At 38.4% G+C, this 26,988-nt stretch overlaps 2 protein-coding genes across 3 annotated transcripts in view; one reads left to right on the top strand and one right to left on the bottom strand.

Moving 5' to 3' along the window:
• The first annotated feature begins 1,818 nt into the window (after positions 1-1,818).
• Positions 1,819-19,312, top strand: FAM98B (family with sequence similarity 98 member B). The gene is made up of 8 exons (XM_074868165.1): positions 1,819-1,977; positions 2,772-2,920; positions 3,746-3,880; positions 4,565-4,743; positions 11,493-11,573; positions 11,962-12,078; positions 14,422-14,589; positions 16,073-19,312. Exons 1-8 carry the CDS (start codon positions 1,913-1,915, stop codon positions 16,406-16,408), a joined length of 1,230 nt encoding a protein of 409 aa, XP_074724266.1. The 5' UTR covers positions 1,819-1,912; the 3' UTR covers positions 16,409-19,312.
• Positions 19,313-21,858: 2,546 nt separating this feature from the next.
• Positions 21,859-26,988, bottom strand: part of RASGRP1 (RAS guanyl releasing protein 1) — a 42,818-nt gene continuing 37,688 nt past the window's right edge. Inside the window, exons 16-17 of one of the 2 annotated variants that reach the window (XM_074868163.1) lie at positions 24,948-25,321; positions 21,859-23,476 (exon numbers count right to left, since the gene is read on the bottom strand). In XM_074868163.1, the coding sequence (XP_074724264.1) occupies positions 23,342-23,476; positions 24,948-25,321 (509 nt within the window). In that variant the 3' untranslated portion in view covers positions 21,859-23,341. Of the gene's footprint in view, positions 23,477-24,947; positions 25,322-26,010; positions 26,160-26,988 lie in introns of those variants that run through there. The other variant, XM_074868164.1, reaches the window with a different exon arrangement.

Raw genomic sequence — 26,988 nt, 5'->3', positions numbered from 1 at the left:
TGGACATTAATGTTGTTCATATAGGAGTAAGAGTTCTTATTTTCACAGTCTCCACTCTCAGATGCATGCTCCTTCATTTAGAGAAATTACTGTTAACCCATTTGAAACAAAAATCCTCTTAAAGCTCAGTCATATGGAGCAAGACACACCTGAGAGCTGTGAAAGAGATGGCTGAGCTACTGGCACTGATGTACAGCCTATGGTCGACATAAACCTATCAGACTTTAAGATGCCCTTCTTTCCACTGACTGCCATAAATAATGTTGTTAATTTCTACATTTCTGTCTGTGTGTGTGGGAAGATGTCATGGCTGTCTTGATTCCCATTTATTTAAAGCTTAGTACTCAATAAAGCCATGTCTTCTGCTAAACAGAAATAATTCAAAATTGTTGCTTCAGAAATTGTGGAGATTTCACTCATTAAGAATATCTATGTTGGAATTATCTCCATCTGATTGCATGCCTTTACAGGTCTGATTTTCTGAAGGTTCATGTAAGACAACACTGGTTAAAAAAAAAAAAAAAAAAAAAAAAGGCAGAATTTTCCTTCTAGCTAATAGGAAAGATAGGAGTCTAGGGCTGAGCTAGACAAAATCAAAAACTCTGAGGAGATAATGTAGCAATATTGTTTTAGAGGGAATTTGAGGGATGCTTCACCAGAAGTGGCTGTGAGTGAGGGATAAACCAGGGATAGTTTGGGACCAAACACAAAAAAAGCTGGCACTTGTTTTTGCCTCTCAACATTGCAGTCACTAAGAAAAGCTCGGAAAGGAGAACCCAGACACCTCAAAATAGGAGACAAAAGAAAATCAAAGATCAGACAAAGTCACATGTTTTAGGAGACCTGCCTTTTTCCAGTTTTCCAGTTAATAGATCTAATAGTACTGAAACTGGAAATCCCTGCAGGTCACAGGACTGAAAAGTGACGTGCTCAGAGAGGGCCAGCGGGTCATCCCACTCGATGACACGCCGCACCAGCCCCAGGCTACAAAGCTTATGGCGCTGCCAAGGGCTTCCTCACAGGGGCCACGTCCGGCGGGAAACCCAGCACCCCTCGGGCCGGAGCAGCTGGCCGTGCTCACCGCCGCCACCACCGCCTGTGTCAGTCCCGCACCGCCCGCCCATCCCCGCTTCCCCCCCACATGTTACTGAAAATATCATGGACAACCTGGATTTTAAGCTCAGCCAGGCTCCGGGAGCTGGGCCCCGCCAGGCCCGCACCCCCGGGGCAGGGCTGAGGCCTCCCACGGTGGGAAATCGGGGGTACGGGCCCTGCAGCCGTGGTCTGCACCGCTTCAGGCAGAATTTCACAGTTCGAAATTCAGAGAGATCCCAGAATTACCGCAGAGATCCAGGCCTAAAAACCTGCTTTTTTGCACCACGTCCCAGGGAAGGCGCAGGGCAGGCTGTAAGAGTCTGCGGGCCGCAGAGGTGGCTCCCCAGGCACAGCCGTGCCCGGCAGGGCAGCCGTCCTCTCTCCCGGTCCCGTTTCTCCCGGTGGCTGGTACCCGGTGGAGGGGGGTAGGTGACGGGTGAGCCGACTGCAGCGGGCAGTGGTTTGGGGCCAAAGCCGGAGCAGGGCAGCAGGGACCGCTGCGGGGCCAGGAGACAAGCCCGCCAGGGAGGGGTGAGAGAGCTGGGACGCTCCTCCGTAATGGAGAAAAAGAAGGGCCGGCCGACACGGAAGGTCACCGCCAGCTACGTGCGACTCGGTGGCACCTCCGAGCGGTGAGACAGCCGCCGGGAGACGGGGCGGGGGCAGCCGGGGCCTCCCGCCGGGAGACGGGGCGGGGGCAGCCGGGGCCTCCCGCCGGGCCCGGGGCCTGCGGCGGCAGCGGAACGCCGCGGCGGGCGCAGGTTGCGGCGGGCCGGTTTGAGGAGGGCACAGAGCGGCGGCGAGCCGCGGTGCCGGCATGAGGGAGCTGGCGCCCGGCCTGAAGATGGAGTGCGACATCTTGGACGCGCTGGAGGCCTTGGGGTAATCGGGGAGCAGCAGCGGCTCCCCCTCCGCAGGGCGAGCGGCTGAGGGGAGCCCGCCGCCGCGCTGCCCGGCCGTGCGCGGAGCGGGGCCCTGTCGCCGCGGGCGGGAGGCCGGGCCGGAGGCGGGGAGCGGAGCGGGGAGCCGGCGGGGGGACGGGCCCCGCGCCCTGGCGGGTGCCGCGGCTGGGCCGCTTGCCTCGCCCGGCAGCGGGGTCACGGCGCCTGCCCTGGGCTTGCCCGGTTGTAACGGGGGCAAGAGGAAGGAAGCGCGTCTGCGTGAGCGTTCCTTGGGGTACGGAGGGTTTCAAAGGGCGGTGGTTAGTCACAGGGGGGCGGCCAGGTCCCTGCCCGGTTCGTTCGAGCCTGCCTTCCGCCCGCCAAGGTGCTACAGAGGCAACAGAGCAGAAAGTATGTAGAATTTAGTTTGGTATTCAGTTACCTTATTGCCGGTACTCTAGGGCAGCGAGTTGTTAACGTTGGAAGGAAATTATTTTGACTAGACGCTTGAATCAGTACTTGAATTCTTGGCTGTTTGGCGTGTATTGAGACACGAAACTCAAACGTGTGTGTGAAACCGTGAAAATGCCCATCTCCTATTCTCTGACAAACCATTTTGTTTATAAATTACCGCTGATTTTTTTGTGTGTTAAAGTCGGAATTATTCCTTGACAAAAGTAACTGAGATTAATTTCTTCCAGTGTAGTTACTAACCAGCTTACAGTAAAATGATTTTAAAATGTGTATAGTTGATGTTAAACTTGCTTCTTATCACTAATGTTTATCTCTGTGCAGGTACACGGGTCCCCTGTTGGAGGAGGAAGCCCTGAACAAAGCAGCAGAAAATGGATTGTCTTCTCCAGAATTTTTTGAGCTTTGCGTTTGGTTAGGTTCCCAAATAAAGTCACTTTGTCATATGGAAGAAAGCATCACTTCAACAGATGGTATATGAATGTCATTTTATTCAAGCAATTTAGTATGTGTTCAGTGGATTAGATCCCTGTTGTTCGGCTAATAGTGAAATTACAGCGTTGAAGTTTAGAAGATAGCTGAAAGGTAGCTGAACTGAGGTTGATATTTGTGTGTATGTGGCTCTTAGATTAAGGTCTTGTCTTGTGAAGATTCTTTAAAAAAAAAAAAGTGCTTTGGGGTTTTTTTTAGATCTACATAAATGTAAAAAGTACATTCATACATCCTATGAGTGGTTGTCATATGTAACCATATTTTGATGGCTTAAATTCCACTGCCTGGTATTTTCAGCTGATTGGTCCAGTGCAGTGTTGTGTTCAGTACTGTAGGTGGATACACGAGTGGCTCATGAGCACTACCTGATTCTGTGAGTGCTAGAACTTGGATGAGATTTTATATTGCTTATGTTTTCACAAAAAAAAAGTAGTAAAACTTAAACAACCACTGAAAGTCATGGCTTATGTCTCCTGTAACTTGTTCATCAGAAAACTGATTACACTGATACTCTGTTTTGTGACATAAGCTGTTCACTTCCTAGTGATGTTCATTTGCATTCATGTCTTCAAAGACTGCTGTAGCATTACCTTGTGCAAAGCATGAGTACAGTATTGCTGTAGCTATTAAAAGGCTTGTATGTAGGACTTCTTTAAGAAGAAAGAAAATGTTGTGAGTGTGGTAGGTGGTGAATCTTTGTCGGGGCTATTGAAACCTGCAATTCAAATGTGGAAGTTAAGAAAATTAGATTATACTTTGGTGTTTCTGTAAAAGTTCATTAGCTTTGCATTTATTTATTCCCATAGGTGATAAAGATATAGAGAGCTTCCAGCTTGAGATTAGTGGCTTTCTGAGAGAAATGGCTTGTCCGTATTCATCACTTATATCTGGAGACATCAAGGGCAGATTAAGAGAGAAGGAAGATTGTCTTAAACTCCTCTGTAAGTTATGACCATTTCTCCCATTTATAATACAGTATTTTACATGCATGCTCTGTCATTATTGTACAGTTTACATTAAATATTTCTTTATGTGTATTTAAGTATATGTGTATGATCATTACAACCTAGGTGAGCATGCATCAGCTCACTTGTGCAGAAGTGCAAAAACAGAAAACTATTAGGAAACTATTTTAGTAGAAACTAAAATTTCTTTATGAAGTAGGCCTCCTGCTCTCTCTCTTGATTCAGTACCAGCTTAGCTGAAACTGAGACCTTGCTTCCCATGTTTCTGAGAGCTTTCTGGGCAGCCTAAAGGACAATGCTTTGTGATTTGAAGGTGCTGAAAGCAGGATTGAGAGAAGCAAAGTCTAGGTTTAAGCTGGACTCGGACAAAGGAGTAGCAGCAGGAACCAGTGTGATAATATGAAACTAGCCAAAGAACTAGGGGTCTGGTGGCAGAAATGAGTTAAACAGTTTAAATGTGAAGTGTAGACTGAAGATAGGAAGTCAGGTGTTAGTTCTGATAAAGTGTGGGAAACTGATACTGTCTAGGAGAGAACTGAGAAAGTCTCCCTTTTATCATGGTCCTATTATAAATGTATATATTGTATTTGTATATGAGACTGTGAATGCAGAAATATTCAAGTGTCTCTAAATCTGCCTTTATGACACTTTTCTCTCTAGTATTTCTAAGTACAGAACTTCAGGCTTTAAAGATACTGCACAGCAAGAAAATTAAAGGCTCTCGTTCAGAAAAGCATGATGAAATTTATCAGGAAGTGCAAGCTATTTGCAGTGCACTGGGCCTACCAAATTCCTCATCTTGTGATATTCCTCCCTTGTTAACCAATGTGGAACAAAAGGTATGGGCTTTTATGTGTTCTCTGTATTGTTAAACTGCAAGCATTATCTCTATAAGCATTCATTTTAGAGTTAAGAGCCCAACAGTCTAGTCAGTAAAAGCTCTATCTGAGAAGTGCAAAGGAATTTTTATTCTGACAGCCAGTTTAGTGTCTAAGTTAAACTGTTTTAGTTATGAGGTGAAGTATTTCAGCATTTCCCTGACGATCCGATGTACCTGATGAGGCAGACTTTGCCATGCAAATTTAAGGTATGTGTTGAAGTAACATAGTTTTCCCCATTCGAATGTGCTGCAGCAAGCAGAAGACACTGGGTAATAACTGATTGCGTATTTATGTACCTGTAGTCTTTTCTGGGATGTATTTAAATTTAATATCCAAAACTTAAATTTTTGCTTTTTTAGTTTATGAATTTCTTAATTGCAAATATTGATTTGTTAGTACCATTTCCTTAGTTGCAGAAGAGGATGAAAATGCCTGAATTATCGATAGCCAGTGAATAAGCCAACTTAAACCTTCTTCAACAGGGTAGTTCTTGCAGTTGTGTCCCAGCAGTTTCTAACTCATGGATCACTGATGTGATCCTTAATCTGACTTCCTCACTGCAGAATGTAAATGGGCTCTTGGGGCAGAATTTATCTTCTCTGTCAGGCAGGTAAAAGTTTTGCTCTTTAATTCCCCCTAGTATTTGGGGAGAGAGTGGGTGACCAGTCCCCTTCAAGAATTATGGGAGATACATGGAATTAATTTCCCTCTGCTGCTGAGTCTTTGAGTTTAATAATATTACATGATTATGCTTCTTTTTTTCTTCTTCCTCCTCCTTTTCTCATGGGTCAGTGAGCAGTTGAACATTCAGAGGTTCTGGGGAGAGGGCCTGTTACTTGCATGGTTTTCTTACATCTGTACGTCTTTAGTATAACAAGACAAAACCTTTAATAGATTAATTTGTAAAAAGCACCATCCAGGTGAAAATGCCTATTCCTGCAGTATTAACTGTGCTTGATCTATTTAGTTCTAATGAAATCTTTATATCCAGTTTTTCCATTAAATTTTTTCGAGAGGGTGAAGAAACAATTCTAGCACTGTTTTCTGAGGATTAAATTTCAGAGTTCCAGCTAATAACTAATTGATTGAAACTTGCCTGGTACTGTTGCTCTCCCTCTACGGGTGTTAGCTGTGCTTACATCCATGTGGGTTTGTAGGTTGCAGCCACAGGCAGTGAGTGGCCTTCCTTGCTCTCTTCCTTGTTTCACTTCTTGGGTCCAGATTTAGTTTCATCCCATGTTAAAGAGGTAGGACTCTTAGTTCTGCAACTGCAGGACAGCAAGGCCAGACCCACTGGGCCAGTGCCTTCACACACAAATAGTCTAGAATGTTTTCTTTGAATTATTAGACTCCTGGTATCTGCCACCTTTTGCAAAGTCCAAGATTTCCTTTCACAGGCTTGAATGGGTGTGTAGAGTGTTAACTGTTACAGTTTGTGTAAACTGTTACAGTTTCATAAGTACTGAAATGGGCAGAATCTTTAAAGAGTGTTATCTTTTTTTTTTTTTTTAATAATACTGCCTGGGCTATTTTGCAATGGTTTTAAGGTCTGTCAGTTCAACAGTGGTTACACCACTTGTACTCACTTCAGAGTATAGACTGGTAGCAAAACTAGTTTGTTCATCTTCTGTGACTCCAAATTAATAGTGTAATTTGTTCTCTGTTTCATCCCTTACAAACAAAGATGTTTTTTTCCTATCAGGAGATTTAGAATTTCTACTATATGTTTCCTTGTCCTTCATCCCTTACTTTAATATAGCACAGGTTCAGAGTTATTTTGATACAGTGCAGAGTTAGACACTTACGTTTGTAGATGTAGCTGCGTTAGAATAGTGATATCACCAGTTGGAATTCGTTGGCTCTGTAAACGTTTTTTTTTTTTTTCCAGAGTGCCATTTGTTACTTTTTTTAGATTCTTGCAAAAATTCATTTGAAATGATCAATTTCTTTTCCGTGAATTTTTTTGCTTCTGATTTAATTACCTTCTGTGTAAAATTGCAGTTGGTTTTTAGTATTATACTATATCATTTGTAATAGAAACTTACATACTAATCCAGTATTTTTATTGAATTTACAAGTATACCTGCAGCATTTCAACATGTCTACTCTTCGTCTCTGTCTAGCATCTTCAGCATTGTCAGTAGCTGTGGGAATAGTTCTGAGAATAGTTTGTGGAGCAGCAATCTACCAAAGGGATAGATCACACATTGTATTTTGGTATGGAGTGTTAGAACATTCGTTGTTTTTAATAATTTGTCACTTTGTTTAAAAGACTAGTATAAAATAAGGATTTCTTTCTTTGTTCAAACTATGAGTTTTATAGTAGCTTAAACTTTGAATATGCAATTGTAGGAAGTACCTTTTAAATTTGCATCCCCTGTAATAAATTGGGATAGTGGTTATCGACATACATAAGAAAATGTGAGAGATGAATTGACAGTATTACAGCTTCCTACCACTAAATTTATTTTATTGTATAGCACTGAAACACTAATAGTAATTTTTTAGTTGTTTTTTTAAGATGCCATCCCCTTGTAAAGTATATTTACAAAGAGTAACTCTGGGAGGCATTCTGAAATTTAGTACCAAAAACCCCATAAATTCTAAAGGAACATTTGTCAAAGATTCAGAAAAGGTTATCCCGGCATTGTGCTTTGTAACTCATGCTCACATCTGGCTTTTTTTCCAGTCAAGATAGTGTGAATTTCACATCTAATTACAAAGTGATGTTCTAATACTGTTTATTTGAAAGACTTCTTCATATCATATTATTCAAAAGACTTCTAAACTTTTTTTGCCCACATTATTTGTTTTCTAATATGTGAAAAATAGCCCCCTAATACTAGAGAATTAAAAGAAATTATAAAGGGTTACAGAAGAATTTAATCAAAACTAAGCTAAAATAACATTTAAGTGAAATATGAGACGAGTATCTTTAAAAATATTTGGAAATACTTCCTAGAATTTATTCATGTTTAAGTTAGTGTGTTGCTTCTAACTGTTAGTGTTGAATAATTTTACAGACACAATGGTGCCTGTACATTAAGTATCAATGTAGTTGCAAGGAACAAGACAAAAGAGTTGTCCTGTTCACCAGACATAAAGGTCAAACAAAAATGTCTTTAAAGTTAGATAAATATTGAAATTAAAATGATCTGTTTGTAAATGGAATAGAGGCAGAGGCTGGGTTAAAAATATTTTAAGATTTTACATGATCTTTCTGCAATTGTGCAGTACACCTTATGACTAGTTAAGATAATGTTGCTTGCTTAAAGTGTTGATAGTTTAAATTAATAAAATTGCACCTCTCTCCGGGTCAGGTTTTTTTAAAAGTATTAGAAACACTGGAGGTGTATGCATATTTGATGTTTATCTGTGCAAATGGTGTTAAACGTAGAAATTCTTGCTCTATTTTGTCAGAGGGTAAAGATAATTAGTAAATATATGGAACATGGTAGTGAAATGTGACCTAAAAAAATTTTCAAAGGAGTATAGACATAAAACAGATGAGAAATGTCATGTTCAACACACAAAGATATGCTTTATTTGGTAACAATAGAATAACTGTGTGTTTTTATACAGCAGATTTTGCAGTCAATATTTTTGTCTGAGACAAATCCAAACAAACTGATTTGTTTTCAAACTATTTTTAGAGAGTATGTGAACTTCCAAAGCAATCCCATAAATATTTAATGTTACCAAGGTCATCGATTACACAATATGTTGAATAGTCAAATATATTCATCTCCCTCTAGCTTTTAATTGGTTTCTTTTTACAGCTGAGTTTGTGAGAACTTCAGGATGGTTTGGCTGTTTACGATCTGTTTTACTTTTCTATGAGTATGTTTTCACTGCTCTTTTATCTGAGCACTGCTTTTGGTATTGTTCCCACTTACACACACAGACTTCTTTCTGGGTTTTGGTGGTGTTTTTTTTTAAACTCCTGCTTATCTTTCTTAATCTAGGGCAGCTGCCGTGTTTAGGAATGTGGGTTATAGCATAGACTCTCACATCAGTTGTATTCTTGTCCTCTGGCAGACAGGTGTATGTCAAAGCTCTTGTGCTCACGGCCCCGTCATCAGTCAAGGCTGGATGATGTATGCTGCAGCTGTAGGCAGCTGAGTTTATTTCACCATTGTAGTTGTAGGGTGTGTCCTCAGAGTCCTGCTGGTGGGAGTGACAGAGTGAAGTGGAGATTCAGTAACCTGGGTATGACTCTACAGTGTCTCACAAACATGAACGTAGACCACTTAATCGGTGAAAAGATTCCTCCTTAATGTTACTTGATTACTAAACCTATCACTGGGTAAAATTACATAGGTATTCTCTTTAACTTGGAAAGAAAAAGTTGCAGAAATTTGGGGGCAGTTTCCTAGTCAATAAAGGATTGTTTCCTTTAGCTGCTCTTGTTTGTTCTTAGTTCTGATTTTTACTGATTCTCATCCTTAACTGTTCTCTCTAAACTTCCCTTCATTTTTCAGTTTATGGAAATCAGGAGTATGCAGTGCTGGGTTAGGTCTTTTGATTGTGATTGACTTGTGATGGCAGAATGTATGGTGTTTGTATGTGGAGCCCAGTGTTTTATTTACCTCTTAGCTGCCCTTGCAGCTGCAAACTTGCAATAATTCTAATATCTAGATGGTATTCAGCATCACTGGTTTCCAGGTTTTATTTCACTCTGTATTGAGGACTTGTTTTGGTTCTGTTGTGCTGGTTTTTTCCAGCAGCCAGTCTCATTTTGATAAACTCTCTTCCCTTCAACTCATTAGAACCTTTGAAGCTATATTTCTGACCTTAATGGTTTATGGATAGACACCTCTTGCCTAATAGAATTTTCCATTCATCTGCTGTTTGTTCCTTCTTCTATACTAATTACTGATTTCTTCATCTCTTGTTGTCATGCTGATCTTACTGTATGGTTGATTATTAACTTTAGTTTTTGATTCTTCAGACATTTGTTTAAGCATAGTTTGTGTTTAGATACAGTTGAATTTTGAAGTAGATTGAGAAGCATCATGTACATGCTTCACTAAAATCAAAACAAACAGGCTACGTTTAGAAGTCAGACAAATCAGGCAACCCTGGAGGGCTTTTTTCTAAAGAAAATAAAAGGTACGTGGAACTGAACTTCACCCCTTATTATAACCTGCCTTTTGATATGGATGGAGTATAATAGCAGGGAATATTACGGTAACTAGATGGCCACTTTTCAGATACTACTAGGCTGTCTTTTCTACTGCAGTCAAAATTGTTTTCCCATAATTTGCTTACTGCACAGCATTTTTTACTTCAGACTTTTTCTGGGGATATTGTGTTTTTAACTTGCCATAGTGCTGTCCAAAGGTGATGCAGAAAGAATAAAATACACACCTTGGTTTTCACACAGAATCTGAGATCAGTCTTTCCTTGGAATATGCAAAAAAAGGAATAGGAAATAATTACAAAACCCCTGAAATATGAGAGCTGATTTATCAAGTACTCCTTTTCAAGTAGCTTTCTTTAATCAATTAACTAGGTGCTCTAGAATTTGATTTCTGTCTCCTAGAGGTTTTTTTTTTCATAGTGATCACTGGAGATGATATTTCTGTGATGTGTAGAGCTCAAAACTCTGACAAGCTGAACTAAGATAATACTGGAAGAGTGAGCTTTGAACCATACCTTTATGATAAATTTAATGTAAATGCTTGTGTGCCTACATGAAGTCTTATCCTTGCAAATGTATCTAATGGCTGCATCAACTACAGGTGTTACTGTAGGTCATACACTATTTTAAACTTTCCTTGTGACATGTAAAAGAAAACTCTAGTTTGAGTCTTGTTTGACTTGATTCCCTATAATTATTTACAAAAGCAAATGATGAAGATGTAGTTCTTCTCCCCATCAGACTGTGTGCAAAACCTGCAGGAACAGTAACATGCATGCAGTCTACTGCAACTGAAAAATCAGTTGGCTGGAAAGTTCTGTACAAGTGTTGTGGGTGTTTATGATAACAGTTTTAGAAGAGCTGTGACAAAGGAGGTTCCTTCAAGAAGAGGAGGTAGAGGTTTTATTGTAATGAGAGAGGAGAATGCAGTGGAATTTGTAAGGCAGAAAGAGACAACATACTTCATCCCTGATTATTGAGGGAAAAAAATAATGTAAGAAGTATAGGCAAGGCTGATTTGGAGTGAATGCAAAAGTCTTAAACATAATCTTAAATGGAAGCTATGACAGGATTAGAAGAAAATTAGCAAGCAAGAATGACCGCATACTTCTCATGTCTCCTGCCTTTCTTACTAGCACCCATCACCAGATTTTTGTAGCCAAGTCTAGCACTTGACAACAGAACTCCTAGCTTCCAATTGTTACATTTCCGTAGTTGTAGTTACAACACTTAGTAATCAGAAAAATGAGTAATTTAACTGGTCCTACTGCCTATATGCACTTAATAAATTTGCCATATAGATATTGTTCTATTCTAAATGGGAGGAGAAGTGATGTCCCATAAAATATTTTTGTATCGAGCTTGGTCATGTAGTGAAAGTATTCAGGAAGTCTTCTTTTTGTAACGGATGATAAGCCAGAAGATGCGTATCTGTTTTTAGGAGTCTGCTAAAAGAAATGTGCTATATTTGATCTTACGAGTAGCAAACTGTGTTTGCAGCAAGTTGTGCTGAAATAAATGTAAATAACATTTGTGTTCTGAGAAGTTATGTGTTTTGTTTCAGATAAAGGACATACTCTCAAAAGTTCAAAATAACCATGTGGGAAAATCACTGCTAACAAAACCTCTGGATTCTGACCAAGTGGTAAGAAAAAGTCTCTTCATTTCTTTTCTGTATTTAACAGGATGGTCTAAATTAATGCATATGACTTCATCTATCTTTGTCCATTTTACAGTCACTGTTCTATTGTTAAATATTAATACTAAAATTCAAATTGCTAAATATTAACAGTGCTAATCAGATACTTTCAGAATTGTTATAAAACAGACTTTGTGTTGATTCATCCACTTACTATCACAATATTTTGTATATACATACTACTGTAGCGCTATACAGATGCACCCCTAATTTTATGTAGTTTATAGTGGTTACCTGGGGATAGACATTTTAGTTGCTGAATGGGATTAACTTTAAATTGACTTCTGTAACTTTATAGATTTGAATGTTTGGATTTTTTATTGTAACACTGCAGGAAAGATTGGAAAAAATCAATGATGCGCTTCGCAGTGAGTACGAATGTCGCCGACGTATGTTAATGAAGAGGCTAGATGTGACAGTACAGTCTTTTGGCTGGTCTGACAGAGCAAAAGTAAGCTTGATGTATTTTTTGCTTCCTGTAGGTGGGAGTCTGCTACAATTCCCCAGGTCTTCCTACCAAATATATGTACCATGTAAATACACTTCCATTGCTGTTGTCTTCTTTCCAACCAGTTTCTCATCCCTGGTTGTAACATCCAAGTCCTAGATACTGAAGAAGGGAAAGGATTTGACCAGATGGCATAGCTCATCCTTTGTGACTGTTTATAGCTTCACAATTATAAATTCTAGCATCCTCTGTTGGGGCTTCTCGCTTCAAGTTCACATCTCCTCTTTCTTTTTCCTATATCCAACCCCTCCAATCAAGTAAACTAGGAGGGAACATCAGCATTTCTCATGCAGATGCAAGAGGAAGAGGAACGCTGGGCCTTAAAATAGATTGGGTGCAAAGAATGACTGCCCATAAAGTCAGTGAGATTACAGTGACTGTTACCTATCTTGGATCAAAGCTGATAAGCAGATGGTCAGTTGAACAGGTTATTTAAATAGCAGCTTGTATGGGAAAAGCACACAGTTACCTGTAATCCTTCATGTGGCTAAAATTTCCAAAATTCCAAACTGGATTTTCTCTGCTGGTATCATTTTAATTGTGATCGTTTAATTCGTACTATTTCCTAGCAGTCTGTATATTAAAAAATATAATGATTTAACCAGTCTGATATTTCTGAGCTAGAAATATATATTGTTTTTATCCAAGAGAGTAAGGAGATAAGATACAAAATATTTGTAATTCGATGAATACACATGTGGGAAGCTGGAGGCAGATGTTTTTGCTCATGAGCTGGAAGATCAACTTTCCTTCCAAAGGTTTGTGTAGAAAGCTTAAGATAGGTAAGTCTTAAAACTTCAAAAGCTTACTGAAAGTATGGATTGTTACAAGTCTTTCTGGTGTCGAAATTTGTCATTGACATATGCAGACAGAATCAGTTTCATGAAGCTCACTGAGTCTAGATGCTGCTGTGCTGCTTTGCAAAGGCTCACTATTTAATTTCTGCAGGGGTTCTGAATGCTTTTACACTGCAAGAAAGGAAGAGAAGGGCATTTAGCTCATAGAAGCCAGGAGATGTCCCTACGTGTATAACTTCCTTATAGCTGTACAAGTATATATTTTCAAGTTTAAAGTATACTTCTAAAATGTAGCTGATGTTAACTGATGAGTGAAACAGATGAAAATTTTAAGTCACTTGATATTATTCCATTCAAACAACGTGAAAAACAATGAGTACACTTTCACAATAGAACAGTAGTTTAAAGAGATTTTTAATGATGGTAAAGTAGTAAGATGATTAATTTTCCTGTCTTATAAAGACTGTTGATGTGAAATAGTATGCAGTTATAGAAATAACCAGGTTACATATTAATTCAAAATTACATACAATTTTTAATCTTTTTTTCCTTATTTCTCTTGTAGAAATATTTGTTTATAACTTCTCCAAGAAGGTTTTGGGACTTGAAAATATTTTGGTGTTGATATAATTTAGATTTTTTTTTTTTTTTTTTTAAGCCAAGGGGCAAATTGTTGTCCTTAAAGCTATTTGTTAGCTTGCGTTTTCCCACCATTAAATAGGCATTGATACCTTTCTCTGCTTTTGATGGTGTGGCATTTTTTGAGGTGGGTTTTTTTGTTTGGTTTTTTTTAAGCTTGGTTCAGTCTCCAAGAGTTTGCAGGCTGAAATGGATCCATAAATGGTGTAGTAATTGCCTAGCAAAACAGTCATGTAAAGGAACAGCGCCTGTTTGGTCCATCCAAGATCTAATTTTTCAAATCATTCTAGATGTTCCTAGAAAGTGTATGTATTTTTCTTTTTTGTTAAACAAATGAAATGTCAAAGTGTGTTTGGGAAAAATCTTACGTTCTCCCCTTCTCAGTCTTACTTCTTCATGGCTTGCACAAGTGTTTTGCTGCACTGATACATTTTAATTTCTTTCCACAAATTTGCCTTACTTTGAAGCTGCTCTGTTTTCATCACATTTAGAATTGATCTGTTAAATATGTCTGTGTAAAGCTCTTGAGAGACCAGTTTGGACTCTTAAATTTTAGTCTTTAGATATGTTGGAAAACATCAAAGAATCTGTTAGTGGATAGGGGAGTTTCCATTGTAATGGTGCTAAGTTTCAGCATCAATTAAACATAATCAGCAGCATTTTTTGTACAATGGCTCCGTCAGTATGAAGAGAATTGGTAACAACTGGCACTATATTTTGTACGATAACCTAGATTTTCAGACGTTACGCCCTGTGTTCAAATTGAAACTTACTGAGACCAGTACGTGGTTTACGGTAAGTGTGTGGTTTTATGCATAGCAAGTCAGTTGTGTTTGATTTTATCATTTAGGTAAAAACAGATGACATAGCACGAATCTATCAGCCCAAGCGCTATGCATTATCTCCAAAGTCAACTATTACATTAGCTCACCTTCTTGCTGCTCGAGAAGATTTATCGAAGATCATAAGAACAAGTAGTGGATCAACACGGGAAAATACAGTCTGTGCAATCAACAAGGTATGCTTTTTCTTTCTGGGATGTGATAAAAGGACATGGGAGTTTACAGACCTATCAAAAGTAATTCTGGAATTATACTCTTTGCGTAGTATTTTTGTTTCATTTTTGCAAGATACCTGGTGCTTTGAGAAAGGAAGGTTTGCAGCATTCCAGTAAACATTGCGGCAACTTCTTTTTTGTCTTATTACACAATCAGTCATGCAACAGCATGAAACAGTAGTCTAGTAGTCTAGATGAGAAGGAACAGTGGTGGGGGGGTGTATGTGTGTGTGTGTGTGCATGTGTAAATGACATCCTGGGTTCAGTGGAACTGCACAGCTCAACTTAAGGATACATGTGAGTCTTTCTGGTATCAGTTCCTGGGCTACCTGTTGCCAGGATTATACTGTTCAGTTTGTAAATGAGCATCTTTAGTTTATCAGTATATTACAAATCACAGAAGTTTCTGTGGAAGTGTCATTTTGCTGCAAAGTAAAATTAATTGGTTTGGCAACATTAATAAATGAACATTTTAGTGCTTGTGTATCATAAAAGCTGAAGCTTGTAATGTTAGTTTTACCATTCAAATGGTGACTAAGCCTGGTTTTATTAATCCTTTCTTTACAGATTTTTCTAAAGTTTTGTGCTTCATTTAGGTGCCCTTTATGTTTTGATCCCAAAGATTCTGAAATTTCTTAATGATTGTAGGATGTCAGAGAAAGTTTTTTTCTTCTTGAGAGGACTTTGATTGGAGTGCCTGGGACTGACCAGAGTATCTTAACATTCATCACACAGAATTTAGGAAATATGAAAACAACAAAAAGACCTACTTGGATACTTCTTTGTTCTTTAACGTAACGTTTTGTGTAACTTTGTCCAGTACGGTTTCCCTTTTTGTACACTGAGTACTATACACCAAAGTCAAGATCCCTTTTTTTTTCCTTTCTTGAAAGTGTTACTGCAGCATGTTATGTATTTTGTCCATTCCAGCTCTAATCTAAGGCAAACTGGCATTCCTTTTAGAGTTGCACATCAGTTTGCCAGTTTGTTTTTTGCCAGTTTATGGTTTTTGCCAGTTGATTGGGTTTGAACTTGAACTTTGAAATTTAAATAGGAGAGCCGAATCATAAGGAGTCTTTTCTATATGAATATATTTATATATTTATATTTATATATTCATATATGTTATATATATTGCTTATTATAATACTAATACTTCACATGCATGTAGTTTTCTTCATAAAGATTTCACAAAAGTAATATGAGCTAGCTAGTTGCAGTTATTTAAATTTTACAGGTGGAAAATGGGATCACTTTTAGAGTTCTGTTGTGTTGTGGCAAGTTACAAGGACAGGAAATAGGGATTCTGCTGTCACGCTCCACACCAAGGGGACCATATTTCCTGTAAAGACCAGGCAGCATGTCTTTGTTCATAGGACAAGAACTCTGTGTCACTTCAAGTTGTTATTTTTTTAAACTAAAAATGATCTGGTTTTCAATATAGGTTCTGATGGGGAGAGTGCCTGACCGTGGAGGCAGACCAACAGAGATTGAACCACCTCCTCCTGAAATGCCTCCCTGGCAAAAAAGACAAGAAGGTGGTGGAAGAGGTGGCTGGGGAGGGGGTGGTGGTGGTGGAAGGGGCAACTGGGGGGGTGGAGGAGGTAGAGGAGGAGGTGGTGGTGGTTTTGGAGGTGGGGGTTTCAGAGGTGGTGGAAGAGGTGGTGGTGGCTTCCAGGGTGGCAGGGGAGATTATGGTGGCAGGGGAGGTTATGGTAGCAGGGGAGGCTATGGTGACCCATATGGTGGGAGAGGAGGGGGAGGATACCGAAGATACTAAAATACTGTAAATAGTAACAGAGTAACTGGCAAAATATAGTGGTGGTGTTTACCGGTATCAGGAATTTAGATACATTAACCTGGGTTTAGGTTAGAATTAAGTATGACCATATGAATCATTGCATTAGACCAACTGATGTTGTCATTGAATTCTTTTAGTTGACTGAACAGAACTTTTGTACTAAAATGTGATGGCTAAAGTCCTTGTTTTTCGTACTGCTCATATGGTGTTTTTTATTATGTCATTTTATTTAAAATAAGCCTCAGAAAACTGAATAAAACCCTTTCTAAACAAACAAAAAATACATTATTTAATATTCAGGCCTCTCTAATTATTGCATGTTGCATGTCCACTCCCCTGCTCCAAAATGCTGTGTAGAAAAAACAAAATGGCCTAAGAACCAGATGGAAACAGTTTTAAAAGACTCTAGAATGCTGCATGCAGGTTTTTTCTCTTCATCTAGTTTTCATGTGAGACATATAAATTAATTTTTTTTTATGTCAAATGTTAAAATCCTTAAGGCTTTTGTCAAAATTATTGTTAGGTTTCTTACTCTTCCAGAACTTCACATAAAAGTAACATTCTGAATTAGTACTCTACAGACACTAATAAATTCAGGTTGTTTTGTGTGTTCATAAATGTAGTGGAGACTATTTGAAGGTCAGAGTGTATACCATAAATTCAGAGTCATGGTGAGTTTTGATTTTATTTTCATTTTATCTGTTTTCCATTTTATTGGTGTTTCATAAAAATATTTTAAGACCAGATTGGGCAGCAAACTTCTGCAGCCATCATGTCTGGTAAGAGTTCATTTATATACTCCTTCTGAATCAGCCTTGAGACATAAAGGTTGAATAAGCTGAGCTTCTTGAGAAAGAACATACCATTTTTTTTTTTTTTTCCTCTCCTCTGCCTGCTCTGTGTTTGGGAATCACCAACTGCCCAGCTAATAAAAACATCCCATACAGTAGTTGCCCTTCCTCAGTGACTTCTCTCTCTCACTCTGCCAGCTAATTGGTCAGATAACCTAAAAGAAACTCTGTCTTGATATGGTATGAGTGCCATCTTCACAGTGTTACTTTAGAAGGAGGAGTTGGCTTTCATAAAATTATGGCTGTAAATACATGTAGACAAGAACTAAATTTAGAGCTATCAGTTAAAGACAACAGTTTCTGTTGTCTGGTGTCCTGAGTACAGAGGTGGAACAGGGAGGTGATGTCTAGTATATACTCATGACAGTGTTTATCAGGGTCAGGTTACTAGAGGGAGATTTGGGAAGGCATCTGACTAACCTGGGGGTGTCTCTTGATCGCATAACACAGAAACCTTGAAGTACTTTTGAGTATGTAGCTGTAGGCTTAACTGCAGGTTGAACTTTAGGATTTGGTTTTAGTTTTATAGTCCATAGTTACGAGTTCTTTCTGCACAGATTTCTTACTGGTGTCCATATTTGGTACACTTTAAAGATGTTATTTTACCTTCAGGAATGTGTGCATCATGTCCTGTTTCATAGGTAGCTTTGTGCATGAATGTAAAGCTCTGTTCAAAATCAAATTATTATCTCTTTCAAAAGCCTATGTCAGACTTTATTAATTAACCACCAACTACCTTTTCATTTAAAATTTTAATCAAGATAAAATTTGTAAGTTTCTCTCCTGTTATTTCCTCTCAGATCTTAGTCTGCTTGTGATGTGATAGATGTGGCCTTACCTGTGCTTTAGGGTCCCAGCAGATGCCTAACAAAAAAGGGCAGTAGTTTTCCTTGCTGAACGTGTTAGCTTGGGTGTGAACTCTTGAAATAAGGGGCTTAACTTCACCCAACTGCTAGCAGTATAGTTCCTTTGCCAATTTTTTTCTACACTCCTTTCTGGCCTCAGCTATTGTCAGCCTCTGCAGTCATTATGGAAAGACCCTCATGGGTCACGAGGGAGCATAGTACTGGTTTTCTTGCTTGTGAGCTTGGTTTTTGCCTAATGCTTTGGAATAGCTCACAAATTTATCACTTACCAAGTGAGATTGCCGGCCTTGGAGGTTAAGTGTTAGTCAGCAAAGGATTGGAGAGAGTAGTTTTTAACAACCAGAGCCTTAATATAAAATTCTTTTTGCTCATCCAGTGTTGTTTTTAGCTACACATAATTTCCAAACAGCAGTCAAGCATTTAGCTTCACCAAGGAAATATGCTAGGAAAATCAAACGGCTGATCTGTGCATAAAGATTTCATCAGTCTTTTAAGATATGAAGTTGCGCTAGTTTAGTTGAACTGTTGTAACTGTATATGTGGATGTGCCTTGGTGGCTTTACACTCATCAGTTTATGCTGTTGGTAGCAGGTGGGACGGTTCTGGATGAAATAAACCATCACGGGAACCAGCTGTGTGCCCACATGTAATTCTAACAGTTAAATTATTTCAGTATTATACTTCAGTTATATTTATGTAGACTGTGTAAAAGATGGAAATTTAAATAGGTTGGAGATTTTTTAACCTGGGCGCTTCATTTTTTCTTAAATAATTCCAAAGCATGAATGCAGGAGTTGAAAACTGAAGTAAGCACCACCACATTTCATAGAGGTATCCTTTTCTGTCCTCTGTTGTCAGAATGTATGCTTTTAATTTATCAAAAGATGCAATAATACCATGAAAGTAATTGATTTAAATTTCTTCTCAAATTTTGTATGTTTATCTTGGAAAAAAGTATTTTCAAAAATTCTGTTGTAAGTAAAAGATTTTCATATATATGTTTGTGAGCATTTTTGTGTTTATTCACACTTAGTGAATATCTACCTGAATATTGTTTTGTTTGATCAAGAATTGAAAAATAGATGAGGAGTTTTTTCAGGATTTGAGAGTGGCACCTTTATTAACAGCTGTAAACACTGAGGAATAAAGTACTGTATTTGAAGTTATTTGTATCACTTGTGTAGTGTGATTTGGATCCACTATCATATGTTCCTCCTGTGTTTATAAGGAAGAATTCCTGCTGGTATTTACAAGTGATGGAACTTACCTTTTATGATAATGAAAAATTTTGACCAAAACTGAGAAGGCTGTAGATAACAATATAGGAAGATTTCAACAGACAGGGCACATCACAAATATATCCCTATTACATTGTCTGGGATTACTAACGAATCTCAGTTAAATTTTATCTTAGTACAACAATAATTACACAGGTCTGTATGATCATTACTTTTGTCTTTATGTAAACTAAGGAAATATACTCCAATTACTTCTGAAGATTTTTTTTTTCATTTCTATAATTATGAAGTAAAACAACTTGTTTTGTATGTGCAAGACTATAGAGCAGATTTGCTCATATAAATAGGAATTGCATTTTCAGTGGTTAGTCTGCACTCCTTGTCGTCTTCCTTCACCTCCCTCAGATGATTGAAGATAAATGAATGAATGTTCATTACCACATATAAAAACATCTTCTGAGATCAGGTATTTTGAGGTTGACTACAAGGTAAAGAATAACAAGTCTTTAGGGTGCTACAGTGCTGCCTGTGTAATAGCCAGCATGAGCAGACACTGCAGAAGCCTGGGTTAAACTTGGTTATCATGCTGTGAAATCTTTTCAGAATTAGCATTCTTAACAAAAGTGAGAGATTGTGCTAACAAAGAATTGTGATTTGTAATACTTGGAATAGTGAGTAGCAAAACAGTGTCAGTACTGCGTCAACTGCTAAAATACTGAAAGAATAATCTGCAAATACCTAGCTTCCTAAGATGTGTTGGGCAGTGTTCCGAGGCTTGCCTCACAGAAGGTGAAGCTCGACTGGGGACTCTGGTACTGGGTTAATCCTGCAGAAGTGTCTCAGATGACAGGGTCAAGGAGGATGAATATAGGTTGTTTAGATCTCTTTGAGATACAAACTCAGAGGCATGAAGTGCAGTTTTAATAGTTTTTCTATTATAAATATTAAACTGAAATCTTACAATTTATATAAATTTTTTACAATCTATACACTTTTTTAATCTTCTCAAACAGCATTAAAACAAAAATTTTTCAAGTTGACAAAGAGATCAGTTACAACAAAATAACAGATTGCTACTTAACAAAAACGTATTTCCAGGAACATATATAAGCTACTTTAAAGGTAGTTGTGTTTAATCTGAATATGAACAGTAGCCCTGCCTTGTTAATTATCATATTAATCTATTTACTTTTACCTTTGAATGATCAGAATTCACACTTAAACAGTAGTTGGGATGAGGGGACATGCTCGGTTTTTTTCTTCCTTCCTGTATATACATGAAACAAAGCTGAGCCTGGAGAAGGAATAAAAGTGAGTGCTTTTCATTTAAATTAGCCATGACAAGATGAATTTGAATATCACTGTTATCTAACATAACTTTTAAACAGCACTTAGTACTTTAATTGTATCTTTTTTCGTAGCATCAAGCAGCTTGACGATTAATACAGATGTGATTTTGTTCAGTACCTTTGTCAGTTTTAGCAGTATCCCTGTAGTCAGTTTCTGCCATTAGTCTTCCATAGAGAAAAAAGGAAGTTCAAAAAAAAAAATAAGAAAGGACTACCACCATTTAAAAAAAAAAAAAGAAAAAAAAAAAAAGAAAACTGTAAGGGACTTTGGGCAGAGAACCTGAAGGTACTTTGAGAACTGTGAAATTCCCCAGGTATCAACTGACTTCTTTGAAGCAGGAAGTTTTCAGCATACATGAAGCACCACATACTTGTTCTGTAAGACATTCCTGCAAACACATCCCTTTTAAGTCATTCAGATCATTTGTAGGAACAAGAAGGTAACACAGAGAACATTAAATTAGCATTTAAGACTGTAGACATCTATGGTCATAGCTCAATTTTGAGTATTAAGTGTTCAACCTAGTAACACAGTAGCCTTTGGGCCAGCTGCTGATATTAGGGAATTTTCTCTTTAAAGAAAAGCTTGTTCATCATCTCCACCTCCCAGCCTAGAGAAAGTATACGCATACACACAAATTCTATTAGAATCCAGAGTTTAGACCAGAAGTGAGCAGTTATCTTACCTGCACAACAAGATAGGAGTCTTAGCTGCTTTTTTGGGGTATTTTCGAAATTCGTGAAAATATATTCAAATTTTATCTTGTTTATTTTAATTGTTGCAGAAACAGACTTTTATACCTTAAACACCTATTAGAAATATGCCTTGCTGTAGTTCCCTGAATGGAGGACAAAATCAAGAAGCTTACAGAAAATGAGCAAAGCAAGTTTGCAGACATGACCTGAATGCCATTCTGACTGCTTCATTGATCAAAGTGCAATTCCATGTTAATTGTTAATAAATTCAGGTTTAGTGTATGAGGAAAAAAAGCTGCACAATCTTCACAGCTGCTGGTTTTTGTCCTATGCATTTTAGTTATTTACAGTAAGGTGACAGAAAATCTACTACTACTACTACTATTTCCCTCCATTTGTTTTTACTTATACATGGAGATGCAAGCACAATCCAAGTTCAAAACAAGAATTTACAATCACTAAACTGACAAGTAGTTTCAAACAGACTTTTTTTTTTTATAAATAAAGCGTTCATAGATAACAACTAAATTGTGGATGGAATGTACATTTATACCACTTTGAACACAAAGCACACATGCCATTGTAATAGGTTGACTAAATTTCAATCTACAAAGGACTTTGGAGGAGCATTAAGTAGACTATCTACAAAGTCCTAAGTTTCTGATGTTTAAATGTGTGATGAGAAATCCCTGTTTGATAAATGCAAGCAAGTTTTATACAACTGTATGTGTACAGATTCTCTTGAAATGCAAATGCAATTTTTAAATTGGCTGTTAGGACAAGTAGATTTATCAGTAACTTGACAGACTGTTTTGTTGTCTCTTAACAGTATGTACACTTTGTAGCTTTAAGAAAACTGAGTTACCTCCCTAGCACCTTTTACTATACAGAATTTACACATGGAAGAGCACACTCAATCTTGACTCTTTACCTAAAGTGCATGTGAAATTGAGGAGAGAGAAATGGAGAAAACTTGCTTAGAACCAGAAGACGTTCGGAGCTCTAGAATACAGTAACTGTTGCACTGGGATTACTGTACAGTTTCCCTCATATTATGGCCCTCAAGGTTCTAATCAACAATGATGTCCACCTTGACATGAGAGAAAAATAATGAACCTTGTCCCATATCTACTGTATGTGGACAACAAGTTACCTGTTAAGCCAATAAGTAGGGCTAAGTGTTCCAAGCTGTGGCACAGAACACAAGAATGGAAGCAGTATTCAGTGTAAACTCTCTATAGTCTCATCTATTTTACTTTAACAAAGGTAGGCATTTGAGCAGCAGGACTTCTAAAGCTCTGAAAGAGGTTTAAAAAAATTGTCAGTTTATCTTAAAGTAAGAATCAAATAATCAAATATCACTAGCTTAACTACTTATTTTAATATTCTTGTTAAACTTTGGAAATAAAGATGACAGTTCGCTTCATGATTGTAACTGGTTTCAACCACAGTGAGAAGGAACTGTTTCTCTTAGTGGAGTATTTCTAGTTTTACTTAAATACTCAGATTTATTGAACATTTGTTTCTACAAACCTGAATTTAGGCCAAATCTGAGGTGACACAGTTGTGAATAGCTACTCCTAGAGTAAAGTGTGCTGCTGGCAGCTAAGTCACTGGGGAATCCACGTGGTCTTAATCATGCACAGAAACTTCGTTAAGAATGTCACTCCTTTTAAAAGCAAACCCAGGAGGTACTATTTTCATTGCACAGGTAATGCTAAATTACCTTAAAAAGTCAAAGGAATGGAGTTATACAATCAGGAGTGTATGTTTAATATGGAAATGTGTTGAGTAAAGAATATTTCTGTTAACATCCTTCAGACTGTCTCTCCAGTTCACTTGGTAAAGCAGCTTTATCACAACCCCTCCTTCAGTCTTACATTCTTCCATAGGAGATTTCCTCTCTAGTCTGCTAGGAGCAGTCTCTGTGTTGTAGGTTGTCAACAACATGGTTTCTTCTCTGGATTGTGAGAGATTCAATTGTTTTATGTGCCTGGTCCAGTTGGATCTTTAAACCTTCATTGTCTGCCTTTAGAATATTTCTTTCCTAAACAAAAAAATAGAGAATGGTATTTTAGTTTGAATTTGTTTTAGGACTGTCTGGTTGTATGTTTAGGTTGACTGGCATAAATGTTAAGTTGGCGTAGCTCTTATCAGTGGAACAGAACCAGTAACTTATATGACTGTTTCCGTAGTCACTGTTGTATCCTTTGTGTAGACTCTTAAAACTTTACAGCAGCTTGTATCTGACAGTCATGTCCACAGCCTGCATTTACCCACCCTCCACTGCTCCTCTCAGAACAGCAGTACTCTAGGGGAAACAGGAACACAGCTCACACTCCACTGCTCTACTAATGCAGAAACTGATGCACAATGATCTAAGACATTAATCTATAACGTCTGTTGCTGTTCAGTAATTGAGGTCAGGATCTGCTGACAGAGCAAGGACGAGTGTAAATTGTGGGACGCACATGAATGGGACATTCTTACAAGTGCATCCACACTTCACATCCTTGTCTATATTGAACGTACAGTTGACTGAAAGAGAAGTGGTCTGTACTGCAAGATTCTTCCTAATTGTCTTGTCTCTGTTTTAATAAACGAATCATCTTTCATGAAAGATGAGCTTACTTTCTCAACAGCAAAGTTATACTGATCATTCAAAGATCAGGCTGTGGTCCTGTTGATGGACTGTTTCCATGTTGGTCCATCTCAGAATAGTGACAGTAATGAATAAAGTATGAAAATAATTTCACCTTTGTTCCTCATAACCATATCTGGATCCATCAGTCACATTGTTGATATTGTGATAATCTGTCTGAAAAGGTGTTGTTTCTACAAACCTGAATTTGGGCCAAATCTGAGGTGACAGTCTTATGAATAGCTACCTTGTCAGAACACTTGTAAAGTGAGCCACAACTGGGCTGATGCAGGTGAAATCTAGCAAGAGGCATCACGTCTTGTTCACACAGCGAAATTTCTTGGTGACTTAAAGTTATCAAAAAAAAGAAGGGATTCACTGTCAGTTGAACAAAAGCAGAGCTCCCCAATCTCCCCGCCCCATATATTATGTCACTTAGGGGAGCAGAGGCCACCAAAACTAGAAAGAAATTCCGGACTATGTTACTCGTTTTATGGAGTAACACCCTGTCCTAAACGATTGGATTATGTTCACATGCTTGCCTGTCCCTTTTAAGACTGACAGGGATCAGTGTAATCATAATAAGGGCTTCAAAATTCATTCCATAAGCCCTATACTAAAGTACTGAAATTTATGCTTGAAGTGAAGCATTGCTGGAGGTAAAGTGGCTAAGAATTTATGATGCCACTCATGGATTGTTCTGGCAATTGTATCAGTTGTTTTATGTGCCTGTTCCAGCTGGATCTTTAAACCTTCATCATCTGCCATAATTGCACTGGAGTAAGGTGACAACTTCCCACCCAGCCACTCCCCCACAGCCTCCAACCACTTTACGGTACTGTTGTGTAAAGCAGAATTTGTTTCATCATGTATGTACCTGCTCAAGTTCCTGGTATGAGGGTTTACAGCTGTGATGCTCCTCCTTCACTTTCTGGCTGGAGTCCTTGTTTTCCCATTTAACATATGCCTTTTTGCGGCCTAGAACTGGGCTTGGACATGGGGATGGTGGAGCTGCCTGGAGATAAGGATTTTCTGGCATCCTATGTTCTTTCTTCTCTGTCTGCCTACGAGATACATCACCAGCCAGCAGTGCAGGATCAGTCTGTGTACCTTTATGAACCACAGCTGGTTTCAGTCTCACTGAGATTTTCTGAGCTGAGGAACCCATAAGCATAATGGTTCGGTCCTTGCTGTCTTCATTGTGTTCCACTACTTCTCCATTAGGAAATGTGAATGGTCCTTCTTCATGTCCTGTAGAATATATATGGCAAATTGAGTCAAGATCATATCCCAGGAAAGGAGAAACAGAAGGCACAGTAATTAAACATGATTTTAATGAATAAACCAACATTTGTTCTTTATTGATTTTACATTCATTGCTCTCCAAAATAGGTGTCACTGAAAATTTCTCAATGTTGTGTTTCCTGGAACAACTCTTTGCCCTGTCTCAGTAACATAAATATGGATCACTAAGAGGAAAAGAGGTGTACCATCAAGGTCACCTAGAGAAAAACCTCTATATGGCTAAGAGGTTTTTTTATAGACCAGTGATTGGGCTGGAAGATTAAACCTGGGTGTTAGTTCAGTGTCATGACAACTTGCAGCTCTAAGATACAACTTATCTCATCCACTTTATAAAGGTGAAATAATGACATTTTTGATTTTACATTGCTTTTGTATAGGTTATCCTAAAATACTTTTGCAGTTAAAAGTAAAAACTAAGCAGGGGAAGGAACCACGCAATGGTAGAAGCAGTGGCAAAAGATGAGATTAAAGGATTTTAAAACAAGATCCGTTTCACATAAAGTAATTTTGGTTGGGAAGAAAACAAAATGAGACCGCATGTTCAGACACGTGCGGGGAAAGCACAAAGTCAGTCCAGTAGCTGCTGCAGGCTCTGAAGAATTAAATGAGGATTTGGATGAACAGATGAGGCTTACACCTTCAGCCAGACCTGAATTCTCATTCTTCAACACGATGTAGCACTGAGAGGTACCACATTCTGGCGCACTGGGTGATGATGGGGCAACACACCGCAGTTCAATCTCTCTATAAGCGTGACATCCCACAAGGTGGTTATCAGGCAGTGCTGCAGCCACAGAGATGTACATGGTCAGTTATCAAGAGAAATTGGCTGCACTGTGCTCCATGTAAGTGCTAATAAGAAGCCTGAGATGGAATCCAGCAATATGAATCTTAAATACAACAGAAAAGATTGATATCAAAGTGGCAAGAAGTAGATTTGAAGAACATTAGATACAGGCAAAGAGCAGGAGAGAAATGCAAAGACAGTATGGAGAGAGTTGGAGCATCAAATTCAAAAGAAAAATACAAGTAGCCTGAAGTCTTATTCAAGGACAATACTTCCTCCTTTGGAGGCCTGTGTGGTAGTACACAATATGAAAAGTTCATACAGCTTGTTTGATATAAGGAGAAAAGAACAGAGAGGTGTAGATTTTTCATTTCCAATTAAATGGAAGATGGATGGACAAAGAGGAATTGTAGATTCAGCTACTGAAGTGGAAAAAATAAACATAATTAGCTCTTGGCTTTCCTAGCACACATATACATAATCAAACTGACTTTATAAACTCCACATTGAAATCTGAGTCAGAATGGTGAAACAGTGCAGTAGCCACTTAATGTGACTTGTCACAAGGTGAGAGTTAAGGGAACCTGTCAGCTGTTCAGTTCATGGCATCTAGTTCTCATGAGAATCTGGCAGAAGATTTACTCAGTTTCTGTGGAATTTGTGCACCACACATTGTGTAGTGTGACAAGAGATCTCCCAGAAAAGGAGTCCTTATTCAGACTAGAACTGGAACAGTGTTACTTGGTATTGGCTCACTTATGCCTGGTTCTAGTTTATATGTTGATAAAACACTGCAGTTAACTAACAAAACCTAAAACAAAGCTGT

This window comes from Strix uralensis, chromosome 4, assembly GCF_047716275.1.
Source record: "Strix uralensis isolate ZFMK-TIS-50842 chromosome 4, bStrUra1, whole genome shotgun sequence".
NCBI lineage: Eukaryota > Metazoa > Chordata > Aves > Strigiformes > Strigidae > Strix > Strix uralensis.
Note: the sequence above shows the minus strand (reverse complement) of the source record. Positions and strands in the feature narration are given on the sequence as shown.